Genomic DNA, 18,583 nt, shown 5'->3' with positions numbered 1-18,583 from the left:
CCTGTGGAGGATGTGGTCTGTGATCAGCTGGTGGAAAGGCTGAAATAACTGCTTGGGACCGACAGTGATCATTAGCACAGCAGATGCAGTATTTACACTGACAGATTTTACTTTGGCCAATGCCCTTCAGAAGCCATGGGGACCAGAGCTGAATGAAGACCATGCAAATGGAGGAAGGATTTGGGGTTAAGACAGGGACCATGTTTGTAGCACTTTAGTGTACTTTCAAAGGAAATACCCTGGATCCAAGCTGCAAAATAGCAGAGGGTCACCTTGAGCTGTAAAACCCTTGGCATAGGTGAGGAAGATACTTAGACAATGGGAAGCCTAACAGAAGCCCAGGATGATTTTAGGATAATAAGGAAATAGGGGGAACCCTGAACAGGACACACAGGACACACAGGCTCGGGAATTCAGGATGACACCTTGCAGAAATTACAGGCCTTAAACTTGGCCAGCTGTCTCAGCAGCTGTGCTCTTCCCAGCTCTACCCAAGCTAAATCAACCTTTTTGCCCACCTCGTCCTTGCTTTCAGACCTGCAACAAGAAGGCAGGGATGGGCAGCAGCGGCCAGAGAGAGAGGGATTCCAAAGCCCTGTCCTACTGCAGGGTGACATTGGTGCTCCAAGGCTCAGCTGAGCCAGAGGTGTGGGTGAAAGCCTGGACACAGAAGGCAAGTGTGGGCTTCACCTGCCTTCTGCCTGTTCTCTGTGTGCAAGTGCAACTGCAGGAGACTGACCACACTGGAACAGAGTCAGGTGAAGCCAGAGCCAGGTGACACCCCAGGTGGAGTGTGTGCCACATCTAAGGGGGACATGAGGCTTGCCCCATACCACATGGCTCAGTGAGCAGCAGAGAGCTGCTCAGGCTTGTGACAGCAATACTGGAACTGAAACAATGTGATTTAGAGACTTCTTTGAAATACAAGTTACTGCCCTCAGTCCGAACAGCACAGGCTAAAAATCAATGCAGTGATCAGCCTGTGTGGATTCATCTAAGAAGTTACAACTGACCTCCATGTTCACAGACTCAGCCAAGTGCTTAAAATCTGTTCAGCTCACAAAAAAAAAAACAGAGTAGCTGAGCTTTGGGCCAGTTCCCGAAGAGCTGTGCTGGCACAGCACAGGGAGGGAGGGTGAGGGAGCCTGAGCTGCTTCTCCTTGTTGCTTGTTTTCAGAATAAAGAGAGCCTCGGTCTTTGGAGATGCTAATTTATCCCTTTTCACAGTCAGTGAGTTTGCTTATGGCAATGAAAGGAAAACAAACAGTCAAACATCTTCAAGGTCTAGTGCATAAATGTACCAGCACAGCTGCAGTCTGTGTGCAGGGCTGCCAGTGGAGGGGACAGCGGGGCTGCCTCATGGTCTGTGTGACAGGCACTCCGGGCTCACAGGGGCAGCCTGAGCCCTCTCCAGCACCTTTTCACATTTTGAGTGCACCAATAATCACGAAAGTAGAAGATTTGTGACCCTGGGCATTGCTGGGTCAGGGGCATCGTATCTCAGCAATGCCCATGACAGATGTGCAGAGCTCCCGCTGCCTCCTCCTCCTCCCCCTGAGCCCATGAGGATTGCTGGCAACGGAGCAGGTGGGAGGGTTGACTGTGCATGCACATTTTTAGCAATAAAACCACACTCATTTTCCAAGCTAGGATGGAGTCAGCAGCAGCTTGAGTCTCTGCTCACATCTCCCAGCAAACACAGGCTTGAGCAGCAGATGCCCAAAGCCAACCCACGGCAGGGACCCACAGAGGAGGGGGGCCTGTACAGCAAGAGCTGCTGTTGGGCCCCTGGGAGCAGAAAGGAATGATTTGGAGGCAGCAGGAGAACTGATAAAAATTTAAGGACAGATTAAGAGCCAAATGTTTAAGGCGGCATATTGGGAAATTCAGTAGGGACAGGCATAGGCTGTACTTTGTTCACAGCAAAGGGCCTATTTCAAATCTTCACCTTTTCTGCTAAAAGTTATTGCCAGTGCACACAGTGTGAAGTGCAGTGTCTCAAGGGGATCATGGCACTGTGACAGCAACAGAGAATTCTCTGGCAGAATGGCCCTGCCAGGCAGGAGGAGGAGGAGGAAAGGGCTCCATTAGCACATCAAAAGTATTGGGTGTGATTAGGAGTGCTAAGGATGTGGTTGTGTCCCTGAAGAGTCAGTGCCACTTTGGGATCAGAGAGTTTGGCAGGACAAGATGACAAGTGACAGCTGAAACCAGTTACAAAGGTGTTACTGGTGTTTGGGGAGAAACTGGGGTAGATCTCTGGCATCCCCTGCCTTGCTAAAGACAGAATATTTTTCCCACAGTGGTAGCTACACTCCTTCTCATGTTGCATCAGTAGTTCCCCACTTTAAAGTTCAAATAAATTCTTCCTTCTGCTTCTGACATGCTTCCCTGTGAATTCTAAAGAGAGAAATTAGGAATCAACACTTACCACTCTTTCTTAGACAAGTTATTCCCTCTTGGAGGTTGTTTAGGAGGATGCTATCCCTCCATAGGATTCAATGATCAGAAACTGGAATAAAACTGGGACATGAACCAGACTATAACTGTAGAATAATGAATAATTCTGCTATTCCTAACCCATGAAACACAAAGAGAGGTTTTTAGCATATGAAAGACTCCAGGAAAATGCATGCAGCCAGACTGCTAGCATTTATAATGTTCCCATCTCAGAAATGATTCCAAGGACTTGACTGAACAAGCTGATGACAGAAGAAGAGTGAGGAAGCAAGACTGGGATACAGCAGGAGCTCTAAAACTGCCTTGGAAAAGACTCAGAGCAAAGTAATGGGTTTTCAGGCTCCAGGAGTACAAAACTAAGCTCAGAGACCCCAAAGGCACCACAAACAGCAGATACAGGTGTTGATCTTTTTTGTTTTACTTGAGCAGGAGATGTTGTATCCTCAGCATGGTGATTCCTGCCTTCCCTCCAGTACAGCTCCTTTGGGCATGAATGGAAGAAAACTGACTGTAATTACCTCAGTTACCACCACTGCTCTCTTTCCCCCCACATCCTCTTTCTTCTGATTCCCTAGTGCTCACTTTGTCTAGATCATCCTCCCAGCCATAGAGGATGCAGGGTATTTTATCTGCAGCCGGATGGCAGGATGATCTTGTAATCCCCTTTTCCCCAGCATTTTCAGCGCTATTCTCTCTCTCATTCTCCAACGAGCTAATCCACATAGTTTACATCACCTCCCTTTTGGATACGTTTCTCTAGACATTTTGCAAGAAACTGTACTTAAGGAAATCCACTGGTGTAGGGACAGACAGGCAGCAAGATGCAAGTGTGAGATGCAAGATTCACGTACAGTACTAAGAAAATCCCCCCCGTAGCAGCCCCACTTGGCTCTCCTCCACTGCAGTGAGGTCCATTTATGAGATCTTTCATTCCTATCCAGGATGTCTTTTTGTTTCCAACCCTTTAAATCTGGCCCAGCCCAGCTGTTGAGCCCTGGAGAAAGCCTTTGCTGCTTGTTAGCAGTGTTGCTGGTTACTCCTCTGTGCTTGTTGTATCTTACTCCTGAGATCGACTTAATACCTTAAAACAATGCTTTTAGCAAAAATATCTGTCACTAAAAGGCCACTGCCAGAATTCAGCTGCACCAGGTGGGTCAAACTCTGCAGCAGGAATAAAAATCTAAATTTATTGCAATTTAAAGACTGGAGGATAGAAGGTTTAAAGAAAATGGAGAAATGATGTCACACCACAGATGATATGAAAAAGAAAGTCTCTATGGTACAGATTACTTCAGGGCACTAATAAAAATGATCAAATCAGTAGAAAGGATTTTAATAAGGACCAAAGAGAAGGCAGGGAGACAGGCATTGATCTGCAAAGGAGAAAAAAATAGTCTGAATATGTGGGTTTTCACAAGGATATGTTAAATTTTTAGAATTGAGAGTAAAGTCCCCACTAAGGAAGGACCTACAAGAGAACTTTTTAAACTGCATTGCTAATGAATTACACTGTTCTGAACTACAGTTTGCACTAAAAATGATAAACTGAGAGGGAAAAGTACAAAACATGTAAAAGAACAGCACAAAAGGGAGAACAACAAGTTCTGTTCAGCAAAGAACAGAGGGTCTCCTGAGCCTCCCTGTACCTTCACCTTTAGGGCTGCTGTGTTTCTCCAGCCGCTGAAATATTTCCTTTTTGGATTAGGACACTCTAAGGATCCAAAATCTCCCAGCAGAAATGCCCCTTGGCTCAAGGAATTGGATTACAAAGCACTGGCACAGGCTCGGTGATATTACATGGACTAAATAGCCACGATTTCAAGTAAATAAAACCACTCATGGGACAAAGTTTAGGAAGATAAATGGACAAGTTGTTTGTTCAGGTTGTCTGTCTCCTAATCAATAGCCCTTCTGGGACACAATTTTCTTAAAATCTGACCCTTCCTCTTGTATCTGAAATAATGAGACAAAAGCAAATGTCACTAGAAATTCCAACAAATAGATTTCATCCCAAGGCAGGCAGTGAGGGAGTCTGAGTAACTTTCAGAAGCAGTTGATAAAGAAACACAAAGGAGCTCTACCTCAGTCACCTGCAGTTACTACACCTGAACAGGCAGAGCAGCAAGTCCAGAACTGGGAATTTGGCTGCACTAGTTTGGGACAGAAAGGAAGCAGCATCACCTGCAAATGCAGATGTTCCTCACTGAACTGCTCACCTTCCCCAGTTTGTGAGCATTCCACAGGAACAATTTTCTGTTCTGCTGTGCAGGTATCTCTTTTACCTCCTTGCCTTTCCTTTCATCTGCCAGTTATCACAGCTGTAGGGGGTTATATCCAGTGCTAAATGCAGAACCATTCTGAATCAACTTCATCCAGGTTTGGGTTGCTTTTTTTTTTCTTTGGTTTAGTTATTTTTCTTTCCCCCAGAGAATAGTGAAAACACAGTTCAAAAGCTTTTTGACCTGTATAAAAAGAAACACCTGCAAACCCACAGCACCTATTCAGGGTGTCCCAGTGAATGTGTCTCTTCAAACACTGTGTTCTCAGTGTGCTGGAACCTTCAGCTCCTCTGACCTCTCCTTTTTCTTCTGCCTGGAGCTTTGTCTGCAACACTTCTTCATCTGAGCTACAAAGATTTCTATGTTATATGTCAAGGCAACTCTAGAAAGCTCCATAGTGACTGGAAATGTTACTTCTATGAGAGTGCATACTTCTATGCAGGAATTTGCATGATGCTCCATTTTTTTACATCTTGACAGCTTTGAAAAATACGTATTGATAATTTTTGTGTCATTCTGCTTTAGCAAAAAAAAAAAAAAAAAAAGAAATATTTTGTTGCTCTAGGTTTAAATCAGAGCTCAGGAAGGATTGTTTCTGAAGCAGTGATCAAGCACAGCCTGAAGTAGTGATTGCAAAAGGAGGTACATTTTTATCAGTATCTGCATGGTTTGTTGTAGACATGTGTCAGACGATGGCAAGGAAAGGGGACGTAACATGACAATTACCTCCATGTCATATGGGTAAAAGCCAGACTTGGAGCTGTTCAATATTCTGATAACATGTAAAGTAGCTACTCAGACTGCAGGAGGGAGAGATGGAAAAGGCAGCAGGTTAATCTCCAGCTCCTCTCAGCACACTGCTGTGCTCTGACTCATATAAGGCTTTGCTTGAGTTACCAAGCCCCAGGGAAGGAGGCTGGACAGTGGAGGGGTTTGTCAGGACACAGGAAGGTCTGCAATATTTGTGTACATAACACCCCTGCAAGGAAGCCACCAGCATTCTGCCAGGAGCAGAAACAGGCAACATGGTGCTAGAGTTTGTTACCTTGTCAACTAACAGAAAATTCAGGTTTTCTCCAGTGGATTTGCATCTTTGGGGTGATGTGCTGTTTTTCTCTGTGCAGGGGACCCAGAATAAAAATTGACAAAAAAAAAAGCAGACAAACGGGCAGAAATTATCTGTTATTTCTGAGCATTTAAATACAGTGTTTGTTTTTCCTACAAGTCTGTCAGCCTGCATCTCCAGCTGTGCCTTTGTCTTGCTGTGGGACATGAAGTTTGAACACTGCAGGGGTCCAGTGCTGAGAACCAGAGAAGGGCTCACCCAAACACAGGCTGGTTTGGTGGCTGTAGTGTTTGATTCACACGTCCATATAGAAATGATGAGGCATTAAAAAAACATAAACAACACATTTGGTATTCAGGTTGCTGCTTCTCTTGGAGTGCATGGAGTTTTCAGCCAGAGATTTCCAGGGAAAAGCAAAGTCTTCATCTGCCTCCACACCAGCCGTCAGGGGACGAAATCTGTGTGTGGAAAGGATGAGGCCACTGAGCAAATGAATAAATAAGTGTCAAGGTCTGAGAAGGAATGGCATAGAAATAATCCTCTTCCCTTGTAAATCTTTTGTTCCGTGCCAGTGAATTTCTTCATTGCCCAGGTCTTTGCAGCACTGAGCCCCCGTGAAATGTGTGTGTGTGGGAAGTGAGTTATTGTTCCTCTCTATCCACCATGGAAACACTGCTGGGGACATTAAGAGCTGAGGATACCCCCATGATCACCCCACCTGCTCGACTACTGATGCAGTTATGTGTTAATCCATGAAGGATGGCTGAGGAGCAGTCAGTGGAACCGCCTTTAATCCATATGGGTTGCACTGGATCACCCCGATTGCTTTGCAGGGGAGGCTCTTGCAGGATTGATGGGGCCTGAAGGATGAACAAAGGTCTCTGCCTGGCTTAAGAGAAGTAACCAGAGACCAGCCATAAAATGATAACTTTTGTACTGTGATAGTCAGGACTTACCTCTTCTACCTGCCCCATAACAGCCAGAGATATCACAGGCCCCTGGATGTCCAGGCTGCCCAGGCTGTCCTCTGGCACCAGGAAAACCTGGAGGACCAGCATTCCCAGGGTAACCCTTTGGACCTGGTTTCCCCAGCACAACTTCTCCTGGTGGGCCTGAAGAAGGAGAAGCACTGTAAGCTGTAGCACATCTACTTTAGCTGCTTCGATGTAATACCTCTTCTGTATTTTCCTCCATCCTACATGGCAGATAATTTTCTGAGTGTTGCTTCCTCATTCTGGTAGACAAATAGGTCCTGCCAGTTGGAAAACCTGTTCTGAATCCAAAGAACTATAGGGCTTATTCTTGACCTTAAGGGTGCCCAGCTTGGCTGAAAAAGGGTCCTGGTTATGAGAATCCAAAATCCACAACATGCCAATGCAGAAAATCACCTTAACCCCATGATCCATCCCAGAGTAACTGTTTTTTTGTGGTTTTACATCTCAATTATAAAAATGTAAAAGAATAACGACATGTTTGACCACACTCTCTTGATAGTGTCAGTGGCAAAGCTCCTGCTGTATGCCAGATCCTAACAGATCACTCACAAACCCTTACATGTCACGAGCTGAATTTTCAGAGTTTCTATCCCCAGAGAATTTGGCCTTGCATGCAAAAAGGCAGCAAAACTAAAATTCTCTGGGTATATCTCAGGTCCTTAAAGTACATCATCACCTGGAAATTGGCACCAGAGAGGAGAAGCTGCCTGGAATAATCTCTTGTGTCTTAGCAGAGAGGAACTGTCCAGGATGCTGCCAACAGTGCTGGGGAGAGGGGGGAGGGAGAAGGCCAGTCCACCCCACCACAGTGGTCCTTCAGCTGGTTAATGCTTTGAATCTGAGAGCTGGTGGGCATCAGATGGCTCTGCTGGGTTAATGCAAAGAGGTTATATTCACTCTACCTGTTCTGCCTCTGGGTCCTTGGCTCCCCTCCTCACTGGCTCCAGACATTCCTTTTTCTCCTTTGGGCCCCGGGGCACCTAATCAAAGATAAGAGATAAATGTTGCTTCACTGCATTTCAAATTTCACCCTGAATTGGTGCTCCTGCAGTCTCCCCACATGTTGAAGTGGAGTCACAGCCCTTGGCAACACTGAGAAACATCCATTTGCTTTAATTCAGTCTGGGCACCTACTCTCTTGCTGTGACCAAAAGGGCATTGATTTCTTTGATCCATTTAGCATTGATTTGCAGCCTGATATGGGTGGAAATGAACTTTTTTCACAGAGAAATTCACAGTGATAATGTTAGTGCACCAGCCTGAGGGTGAGATCCACCTCTGTGCTCTTCACATCGAGCAGACAAATCACAAAGCTGAACTGTCTCTTCAACCAGGTGCTGGTTAGTCAGGATTACTGTTTTTGTGTTAAATTAGTCACAAAGCCAGCACATCTCAGAGAAACAGGTACATTTTTAGAAAACACAATTTTTGATCGTTTTAAGATGAAAATATTTTGACCAGCCACGTCCTCAAGATGGTTTTACAGTGAGATTCATCTTGTCCCGTCTCCAGCTCCACAGGCTGGAAACATCTGCAGGTTGATACTCCCTTTTCTCTGAAGTGACATTTTGATAAGCTTTGCAGATACCAGATAAGGCTGACTAGTGCAGGAGTAAGGAGCTAAACAGCACATTTCTGCTTCCTCAGAGGTGTTAGGACACTGCTGAAACCAATGTTTTTCATTTTATTTTGACAGATAATTACTTGAGCTACTGCCAAACATTGTCTGTGAAACAGACACCTTCCCACTATTCACTCCTTCCTGTGCAACAACTGATGCCACATCTGAGATTACATTAATCTATTTCTTTAGTCATCTGTGAGTCTTTCATTGTTGAAACTACTGCACCAGAAATATTGCTTCAGTTGCTTCATGCCTTCAGTCAGTGTTTTCCAACACTCCTCATTTCTGTCCGAAGGTGATCTGTTCCACCACCATATGCTCACCCAAAGGGCTGTTTCTTTTGCCTTTCTGTAGGTAGAGCCTCCTGCCCTCTCAAATTAAACTGTCCATCCCCCAAAACCTCCACTGGCCTTCTTCTCAATGCAAAGCTTGAAAAAACAATGGGCTGCATCTGGTTTCTGCCTACTCTTTGAGAGGGGGTGTCTCTTCCTAGAATTGAGAATTCCAAAAGGAAAACAGCAATGAGATGAGATGATATCATGGATTATCTTTACAGTACTGCTTGAGGCACTGAAATGTTTAGTTAAAGTAGCAAAGATACAGTAAAAAATGTGTACAAAGGCTTCTGTCCATACCTCTTTCTCCTGGATACCCATCTTTGCCTGGCCGTCCAGGGATGCCGTTTTCTCCTCTTTCTCCATTGCTCCCAGGGGGACCTGGAGGACCTGGTGGTCCTGGTTCTCCTGGTTTTACCCTTTCTTCCCACATGGGAACTGGCTTCCTTGCGTGTTCATGAATGAATGAATCAAATTTCAACACATGAGCTGAGAAAGCAAGACAGAAAATTAACATTTCCTTGGCTGGGAAATTCAGAAGAGAGATAAAAACCAGAAGATGTTGTCTAAAAAGGTACTTAAAATGATCAGCTAGAGCTAAATAGCTGTCAGTCCAAACTGAGAAAGCCAGAAGATGAAGATGGGCAGCTGAGTCATGACTTTGCTGCCTGACCTTGGTCAAACCTTTATTCGTGCATCACAGCACAGGAACTTTATAAAAAAAGCATTGTCTCAAGAGGAATCAGCACATATCACCAAAAGAATTATTTCTTTCAAATTAGTTTCAAGCTTTCCCATTTAAGAAATAAAGAAGCCTCTGCAAAATACTAAAGGATGTTGCAAAGAAATATTTCACAGGTCTCTGTGCCAGTGCCACCCAATAAAGCAGCACTTAGAGCCTGCAATGGGACATTTGTTATGCACAGTGCTCAGCACAGCACAGGATGGAGGAGCTCCTGGGGTCACTTACAGCTTCATGCTGTCTCTCCTCTGATTTTTTCACTACTGGAGAGTCATAAAACCACAGAATGACAGAATGGTTTGGGTTGGAAGGGACCTTAAAGATCATCTCGTTCCACCCCCCTGCCACGGGCAGGGACACCTTCCACTGGACCAGGTTGCTCCAAGCCCCATCCAACCCAGCCTTGAACACTTGCAGGGATGAGGAGTCCATAACTTCTCTGGGAAACCTGTGTCAGGGCCTCACCACCTTCACAGAGAAAAATTTTTTCCTAATGTCTAAAATAAATCTGCTCTCTTGCAGCTTAAAGTCGTTCCCCTGTGCCCTGTCACTACAGGAACACGCTCAGGAGCTGGGCTGGTTGTACTCACTCTGAATCATCCGCTCACAAGCCTGGCTAACAAGCTGGTAAATTGTGGCCAAGGACTGTGGTTCTCCCTGAAATGAAGCATTTTTTTTTTTAAATGAAGAAAAAAGGGAAGCATTAATATCTTTTATAAAGGATCGATATCATAGTTCATGATAGCTTTCTGCACATTCATTTCCTCAGCTTGAGTTTCAGAGATATTAATTACTGTGAAATGCGGCTCTATTTATTTATCACAAAGCTCTGAAACCAGAAAATTGAAATTGGAAACATCAATAATTGCTTTTCTCCTGCACATCAAAAAACCCAGACCGAATCTAAATAATTACCGAAGCTACCAAAAAAAGTGAGAGCAAATTTCACCCTCAAATTTTATCAGAAAAGATGCTAAGTCTATAACTCAGTGTCCTGTGATATGTAAAACATTTAGTATGATCAGATATTACAACATCTTATCTTTGACTCAATCTTTTATGAATATTGATTCTTACTGTTACTGTATTCTGAATAAATCATATGTGAGGGGTCCTCTAGAAAGTTCGAGTAAAGTAAGGAAAAGTGATAAAAATGAAAAAAAAAATGCTTGAAAATAAACTCTGGCTCTGTATAAATTCATATCTAATGCACTGTGTACTTCCAGAAACATTTATAAAACATGCATGTCTGGCTGGATCACAGTGCAGAATACCCAGACTTTAAAATCTGCTCTGCACAACAACCAAGGGAGGGGGAAATGGAAAGTTCCACTGGAAAAGAAAAAAACAAAGCAAAAAAACCAAAGAAAGTATAGAAAAGGAAAAGCTGGTTGGATTGGAAGGAGAATACTTTTAAAAATTATAATACTGTGGCATTAACTTGAGACAAAAGCACCTCAGCCCCTCCTGAAGCCTAATTTGCATAAGCCAGTCTTGGCAATGAACCTCAGACTCCTAGAAAGTCACGAGGTTCTTATTTAACCAAAAGTCAGGATGAGAAAAACTTCTTTTCCCAACAAAACAACCTTCCAAGGCAGTGTGGATGCCTTGACCTCCAAGGTTCTGTGCTGGGGCACAGCTGACAATTATTCCAAATGAATCCTCTCATGCAGTGCATTAAAACAGAACAATTCGGTGAAGCCAAGCGGGTTTGTTTTTTCCTTTTCAGCAAAGAATGGATTGTTCTGTTGACATTTCTGCTTCATTACTACAAATGATACTAAGGAGCTCCTGACTGCTGTGGGATTATTTATATCTCACCAGCACAGCCCGTGCAGGTGAATGAGAAGGCAAGAAACAAAAGGTACATGAAGTTATTCAGCACTAGAAGTTTGGCTCATATTTGTAAGCAAAGGTTGCAAATCAGGTTACCACATCCACTCTTTTAATTATAGGATACAGTGACAGTGTTACCTGGCACCAGAAAAACTCACTTTCTCTCCTCTTTCTCCTTTTGGACCTGGTAGCCCCTGTAGGGGGAAAAAAATAAGATAAAGAAGTCTAGAGAAAGGAAGAGCAGAAAAAAACCCCACAAAAATAAACAAATGGGGATATGGGTTACATTAGTGGGACATGGAGTACAAAGTTTGTTTCTCACAGTCTTGTTGTTTGCTTGACCTCATGACAGTGACTGGAAGAGCTTTAAATCCGTAAGAACATTTAGTTTTCCTTTTAAAGAAAAATAAGCAGTAACTGGAGAAGTGGCATAAACACCAACAACAGGGATGCAGAAATTTCTCAGATGCAATCTTAGAATAGATTTCCCAATAGGAGAGGTGGTTTTATCATCTGAGAAAAAGAAATACCTGTGGCATCTTGATCTGTGGCTGCACCTACAAGCCCAACACCGGCTATGCCAGCTCAGGACAGACTCCCTTGCTTAATTCTAGAATCTTACATGAGAAATTCATTTGGCTGTTGGATTTTGTGTAGCCTGTGAATCTACAGAAGGCAAAGGGAGGTGGGATTTGTCGAATGCTTTATCAACAGTTTAGTAGCCTGGGCTTTGTGTGTCCAGACACCTGCTTAAGAAGGACGAGTGTGAATTCAGACTATTCTTTAGACCCTGGGGGAGAGCTGCTGTGGGAACAGCTCGTTTCCACTCAAGTATTCCATGTCTTGGCCTTCTTTGAGACCCAAAAGCAGAAACTTACTGTTGGCCCAACATCACCCGGAGGTCCCTTCTCGCCACTGCTGCCTCGGGTGCCTGTCGCTCCTTGGAAACCCTGCAGAGAGTACAAATTAAAAATCCAGTTGTTTCCTTTCTTCTTTTTATGTTCAAGGAGCTCCAGGGGCACCAGCAGTAAGAGCTTAGAGGACTCTAGCAAGGGCACTGCAGCCTTAAGTTTCCTGTCAGTACCTCACCCATCCATGAGCCCGATGTTAAGAGGATATTGTGTGTGAGTCATGTTCACATCATTTCCTATTACTGTCTCAATTATGGCCAAGCCAGCAAAGCTGAGTTTTACCAACAAACTGCAATGTAGTTTATACCCTACAGGCTTTAGATCCTTCATTATATATTCAGATTTAGACATAGCCTAGAGCACAACCCGTTTCTTCAGCCTCCCCATACTATGTGGTTGTTTTCTTTTTCCTTTAAGACCTGTGTTGGCTTCTAATACTTTTCAACAGTAACAGCAGCCTAGAGAGTGGGAAGTGGCCTCTGTGGTCATCTCCTCTTTATCAAGTTTCTGTGTCATTTGGAGACTTAAAGGGAAGAAAAAAAAAATTAACCCAAATCCAACTAGTAAAAATTTATTGTTTTATAATTCTCCAGCTATTACATTTAAGCTCAGTAGAGATTAGCAACTGTTCTGAACAGTGAACATAAAAGGAGTCTTCAAGGCACCAGAACAGCTTTCAGAGCCTCCTCTGAAGGCTACAGTGCTTTCCTTGTGTTCAGAAAGCATTGTCAGCTTCACAACTTCCCAGGATGAGCAAGTCAAAGTTATGAGCTGAATTCAACCTTAGCTCCCATAAATAACTTAGCACAACTGCTGCCAAATTCCTTGTAACTGAGCAGTGAGACACAGCTGTGAGAACCAGTAACTTATCAGGTCCACCATCCATCAACTAAAACCAAATCTGATTCAGTTTCCCATGTAAAATGAAGTGTACCTGTGGTGCCTTCAAATTAGCAGATGTAAATCAATAGATCTTAAGGTTCTGCTGCTCTGGGCACAGCAGAGTGCAGTACACTTACCTGCATCCCTGGCAGCAGGTATTGGCAACAGTGTGGGGAGTAAACCTTTCCCACCTGCCTCCATCCTCCAGCTCCTGCTGATTTCAGTCTAACAAGCCAAATTACCTCAAACTCAAGCAACAGTTGGAAAACAGTGGCACCAGGAAAGCCAAAATAGCAAAACAAGCATCTCATTGCTGGGATAAAGCTTCCTCAGGGCTTGCCAGAAGAAGCCAAGGTTTTTCTTCTTACACAGAGAGTGGCAGGGGAAGTTGTCACCTGCCCAATGTGTCAGATATTCCCCATGGTGCCCCAAGAAGGGTTTTTACCCTGACACTTCCAAGAAAAACCCCAAGATTCTGCTGAGGAAGAGATTCTGGCGTGGATCACTCTTAATGAGTACTCACCCTTGGTCCAGGAGGTCCTGGAGGCCCAGCTGTGCCTTCTAGTCCCCTCACCCCCTGCAAAGCCAAATCCAGTTATTTACTAATGAAAGAATTCTGACAGACCTCATAAGCAGTGAGATGGTTTTTCCATGTGCTGCTTTTAACAGGAACTTGCTAAGAATGGGTAAAAAAATGCATCTACCAAACAGCAAGAAAGGTGGCACCTCCTCAAATTTGGCCAAACCTGAGATGACCCCATTTTTTGACCCAATCCCTCTGGCTTTGTGAAAAGACTGTTCACTTCTGCACTGAGTGCATTGAGAGAACTGGATGTTTTGGTACACTCACAGCAGATTTTTAGGCACCTGTAAATGAATACTCAGAGGTGAGGTGTTTTACCTTTGCACCTTGAAGTCCATCCCTGCCTGGAGCTCCCTGCACACCAGGAATGCCCTGTGAATCAGAATTGCTGGATAAAGTTGGCATCTGATTATCATTACCCTAATTCATCTTGTGACAGTGGACAGAAGAAAAAGATAGAAAAAGAAATAGTTTTAATTTCTTTAAACAGAGCAAAGACTGTTATCTCAGCTTTAATTCTACTATATCTAGCTTCCAGATAGGTCTGTCTTTCTTATCCCAACTGACTCAGTTTCCCTTGGGAAAGTGATGACATTGCAAAATGAAAGGCAGTTCCCAAGCAGACAACAGCAACTGCTCTATGGCTTTTCAGTTTAAAATAGTTACTGGGACAAAAGGGCATATCTTTGGGACAAGTAGAAGAAATGGTGTCTTTCATTACCTGCATGCCAGGACTTCCAGTGTCTCCTTTCTCTCCTTTAATTCCTGGTGGTCCCTTGGATTAAAACAGAAGCATTCAGTTAGCCACATGGCAGCAGCACCCTTTAAGGCAAACAGCATCCTGCTGCTCCACATCCACATCCCAGGTTGTTCCTGCTCCCTGCAGTGTTCCAGGGTAATTTGCAGCCACAGCATGTGCGTGGGGATTCTGCCATCCCAGACATGTAGAAGCTACTCCCTGCCAAGCAATGATGATCAGTGGAAAGGAAAGTGCCTGAATATTCATAGAATATCCTGAGTTGGAAGGGACCCCACTGGGCTGTTTTCAATAAAAGCCCATTAGTGAGAATCTGGACAAAAGCAGGCTTTGGCCAGAATGAGCAAGTGTAAGGCCTCATCAGCATAAAAATTATTGATTGTCATCTCTCCCTGGTGCAGCTGTTCAGCTGCTGGTAAGGATGATGTAAATACACAGATCACAGCATTGAGACACCCATTTCTGAGGCATGTTCTCATTGCAGAGAGCAAGTAACAAAAAAAGGCAGTGGAAGAGATCACATACCACAGGACCTTGAACTGTGATTCCTTGGGAACCTGGAGAGCCTTGCTGGCCACTGGGACCTGCTGGTCCTACTTGTCCAGGTGGGCCTGGTTCACCCTAAAACCAAAGACAAGAAAACAATCATAAGGAAAGGAAGTGTTTAGTGGCTGCTCTCCTCATGGGCTGCACTGCTGACCTGGTTCAGCATGAACCATCCACAGGATTCAAGACAAATTTGGGACAGTGAGGGCATCTCTAGTAACCTCAACTGCCTTTGCCTTTTAGGTCTGTGGTTTTGGTTCATCTGTCATGAGAGCAGAGAGCAAAGCTGCAGAGGGTGCCTTGCAGAACATGATTCACCTTCCCAAGCAGCAGGTCATTCCTGTTATTCAGGATGGTCTGAGAACAAAGGGAAATGTTCCTTAACCCGTGGCTGAGATCTGCATCCATTCCCATTCCTTCCCCAGAATCCTTCCCCTCTAACCATGCTGCTTTCCCAGAGGTCATCCCAAAGAAGGTGACCAGTGGGCTGCTCTGGCTCTGCCCTGTGTTGATCCATGGAGCCATGAACACTTGCACCAGGGTTTGCTGCCATCCTCGAGGTGTGGGGACTGAGACCCAGCCATTCCTCAGGGCTCCTCCTGAGGGCTCTGTGTGGTTCTTGCTCTGCCTCCCTCCTCACATTGCTCTGCCCCAGAGCAGTACCAACCTGTCTAGTCCAGAGTCTTGGCACCCAGAACAAGCACAGCACAAAGAGTGACCATTTTCCAGCACGGCTGCTCTCAGAGGACATTGCTGACCACGTACATTGCCTTAATTCAGCACAATTGGGCTCATCATCTCTGTTTCCAAAGCCCAACTGAGCATTTAATTCATAATAAGTGATCCCATCCTTCACAATGCACCATTAAGGCTCTGTTTGGGCTCAGCTTGGTGCAGTGAGACAGTCCCCAGCCCAAAGAGTCCAGCTCAGACCAGGAATGAACACACCCAGCTGCACTAACAGAGGGTCTGCACTCCTGCTCCCACACAGCCTGAAGCAAACAAAGCCAGAAGTAGTGCTGAGTATCAGGACTCACCTTGGGTCCTGGCTCCCCCTGCTCCCCCTGAGGTCCTCTCCTCCCAGGGCTGCCCTGCCAGTGGGACACAAAGAACATCATCATATTTATTGCACTGTAGCCAGGAGCCTGGGGGACAGAACTTCGTGCACTTTGCTGCACACAGTGAAAGGTGTTTCCTGCCCCACAGAAGTCACATCAAATAGGGACAAGCAGAAAATTAATCAAGTCATCCAGGAAATATGGAAAAGGGAAGAAGAAAGGAACATCACACCCTCTTGGTGACCAGCAGCGGGAACTCTGCGCTCACCTCCAGCAGGGAGAGATGGAGTTTCAAACTTTTCAACCTCCCTCCAATTCTCCCAGCAAATCCATCCTGAGACAACATCACATATGGACATAGGAACACACTTGAGAAGAAAAAGGAGTGCTAACACCTACATACTTTTGGCACTCTGTTGGGTTTTATACTGTCACCCCGAGAGCAGAGACGTGCTGAGATCAGGGACAGCAACCAGCTCTGGGAGACCTGGCTCAGCTCTGCCTAACTGCTGTGTGGGGAAAAGAAACAATCCTTCTGGCATGAACTAATATTGTGTGAATTTTTGACATCTGAATCTGAAAGTTTCTATTCCTAAGTCTAAAAAAACCACTGGATTTGTTTGAACTGAGAAGCACTTTGGGGAAAGGTGCTTTCAGAAGTGCCCAGAAAGTCATTTCAAAAGTCAGCTGGATCTGGTCAAAACCCCTCATTATGGCAGCAGTGAATACAAGGTGGGACATAGTCCTGCTAACTGGAATTTTAAAAATAGCAATGAGTGCTGTTGTAACTGCAGCAAATTACCAAGGGTTTAGTGGTGTGAGGATAAGGTTTGTGTCGAAAGCTGATTTCCTCTAATGCTTTAAAGAGTACTGCTCTTTAAGGAGTCGTCAGTGGAGATGCTCAAACCACAGGGCAATGCAAGTGGTAATTACGCACTTAGGATATTGGAGCAAACTGTGACAGTGGAGTGTGCTGTTAATTAAACTTCTACCAGAATGAGCAAGTAATTACTCTGCAATGAGAAGCTGTTCCTTGCATGGAACTGAACTCACAGCTAAACCACAGGGCAATGCAGGAGGTGATCTGAGACCTTTTCACTTAAGAAAGGAGGCAAATGCTTTTTTTAATGGTTATTTTCCAGGAGAAAAGCAACTGGAGTGGTTGAATTGAGGTGCTCTGGACAGACTGTCAGGTTTCAGATGTTTAGTGCAAATAAAATGTTTTCCCCCAAACTTTCAAAATGCAAATTTTTTGATAATTGCTTTCTAGTGTTTAACTAAAATATTTTCTCCTGCGATTTAAGCCCATGGTGACTTTCCTGCATCCATAATGGATAGGGTAGAATACTGCATTTGCCCTTTTTTCCTGAGCATATTACATATGTAATAACTGCTTTCTCTTCCCCCTCATTTCCTCAGGGTTTTCTCACAAGAGACATTCACTGAAAAGAAAGAGAGCTTTGGGGACAGACAGGGTTGCAAAGTCTCCCCTTTCTCTTTACACTGCCCACCCACACAGACACTTAAAACAGTCCAGTTTAACATACTATCCACCTAGGAAGGTTTTGTGGTGGGTTGAGGTTTTTTTTTAAATTTAGAGAGTTTCAGAGCCTACAATCCATGAAATCTCTGCAGGCACCAAGGGTGACCTGTCCTCCTCTCCTAAGAGGATTAACGTGGTACCAGGAACTGCTCAGCCTGTTCCCAGCTGCAGCTGTTGCATTGCCAGCTCACCATCTCCCTGTTTCATCAGCATCTGAAATCTGAAGGGCAGCTTTCAGACTTGCCCTGGCACGAGTAGGACCTCAAAGCTCCCCGAGATAGGATGAGAGGAAGTGGCCTCAAGTTGCACCAGGAGAGGTTCAGAATAGGTATGAGGGTAAATTTCTTCACCAAAATGGTTTTCAAGCACTGGAACAGGCTGCTCAGGGCAGGGGTGGAGTCACCATCCCTACTAGGATTTAAAACGTGTACACGTGGCACTTGGGGACATGGTTTAGTGGGCTTGGCAGTGCTGGGTTAATGGGTGGATTCAATGATCTTAAGGACCTTTTCCAACCTGATTGATCCTGTGACTCTAAAGCTTCATGGAGCCCCAGGAGCACTTCCCTCATACCCGTAATGCCCCAAAACCATGAAGCTACAGCAACCCATGTGATATTCTGCATGGAAGGGTGAACTCACAGGAGGCCCTGGAGGTCCTGGCAAGCCTGGACGGCCAGAAGTACAAGAACAGGCAGGAGCCAAGGTAGGGCAGGTCTCCTCATCCCTCTGAAATGGAATCAAACCAAAGAGTCATGAGCAGCTGCATAGCAAGAGCAGGGGGGGATCACAAGTAACATATTCAGTGTTTCAAAATTCAGTCTTTTAGTTAAAAAAAAGCAGATTTTTTTTTTCTACTCCACTGAGATTTTTGTGAGCAATAGAGTGCTTTATTTTTCTGTCAAATAACAAGTTAAGACAAAAAAACCCCAATGAACCATCCTTGCCTGTAATGTGCAAAACACAT

General features: G+C 44.7%; 1 protein-coding gene across 1 annotated transcript in view; it reads right to left on the bottom strand.

The window, feature by feature from the left end:
• Positions 1–5,902: 5,902 nt before the first annotated feature.
• Positions 5,903–18,583, bottom strand: part of COL20A1 (collagen type XX alpha 1 chain) — a 51,819-nt gene continuing 39,138 nt past the window's right edge. Inside the window, exons 28-40 of the mRNA XM_027646368.1 lie at positions 18,259–18,345; positions 16,054–16,107; positions 14,996–15,091; positions 14,435–14,488; positions 14,032–14,085; positions 13,654–13,707; positions 12,216–12,287; positions 11,496–11,531; positions 10,092–10,158; positions 9,060–9,248; positions 7,703–7,780; positions 6,762–6,917; positions 5,903–6,263 (exon numbers count right to left, since the gene is read on the bottom strand). Coding sequence (XP_027502169.1) covers positions 6,250–6,263; positions 6,762–6,917; positions 7,703–7,780; positions 9,060–9,248; positions 10,092–10,158; positions 11,496–11,531; positions 12,216–12,287; positions 13,654–13,707; positions 14,032–14,085; positions 14,435–14,488; positions 14,996–15,091; positions 16,054–16,107; positions 18,259–18,345 — 1,011 coding nt within the window. The 3' untranslated portion in view covers positions 5,903–6,249. The remainder of the gene's footprint in view (positions 6,264–6,761; positions 6,918–7,702; positions 7,781–9,059; positions 9,249–10,091; positions 10,159–11,495; positions 11,532–12,215; positions 12,288–13,653; positions 13,708–14,031; positions 14,086–14,434; positions 14,489–14,995; positions 15,092–16,053; positions 16,108–18,258; positions 18,346–18,583) is intronic.

The sequence above is a fragment of the Corapipo altera genome, unplaced genomic scaffold (assembly GCF_003945725.1).
Source record: "Corapipo altera isolate COAL_440 unplaced genomic scaffold, ASM394572v1 64, whole genome shotgun sequence".
NCBI lineage: Eukaryota > Metazoa > Chordata > Aves > Passeriformes > Pipridae > Corapipo > Corapipo altera.
Note: the sequence above shows the minus strand (reverse complement) of the source record. Positions and strands in the feature narration are given on the sequence as shown.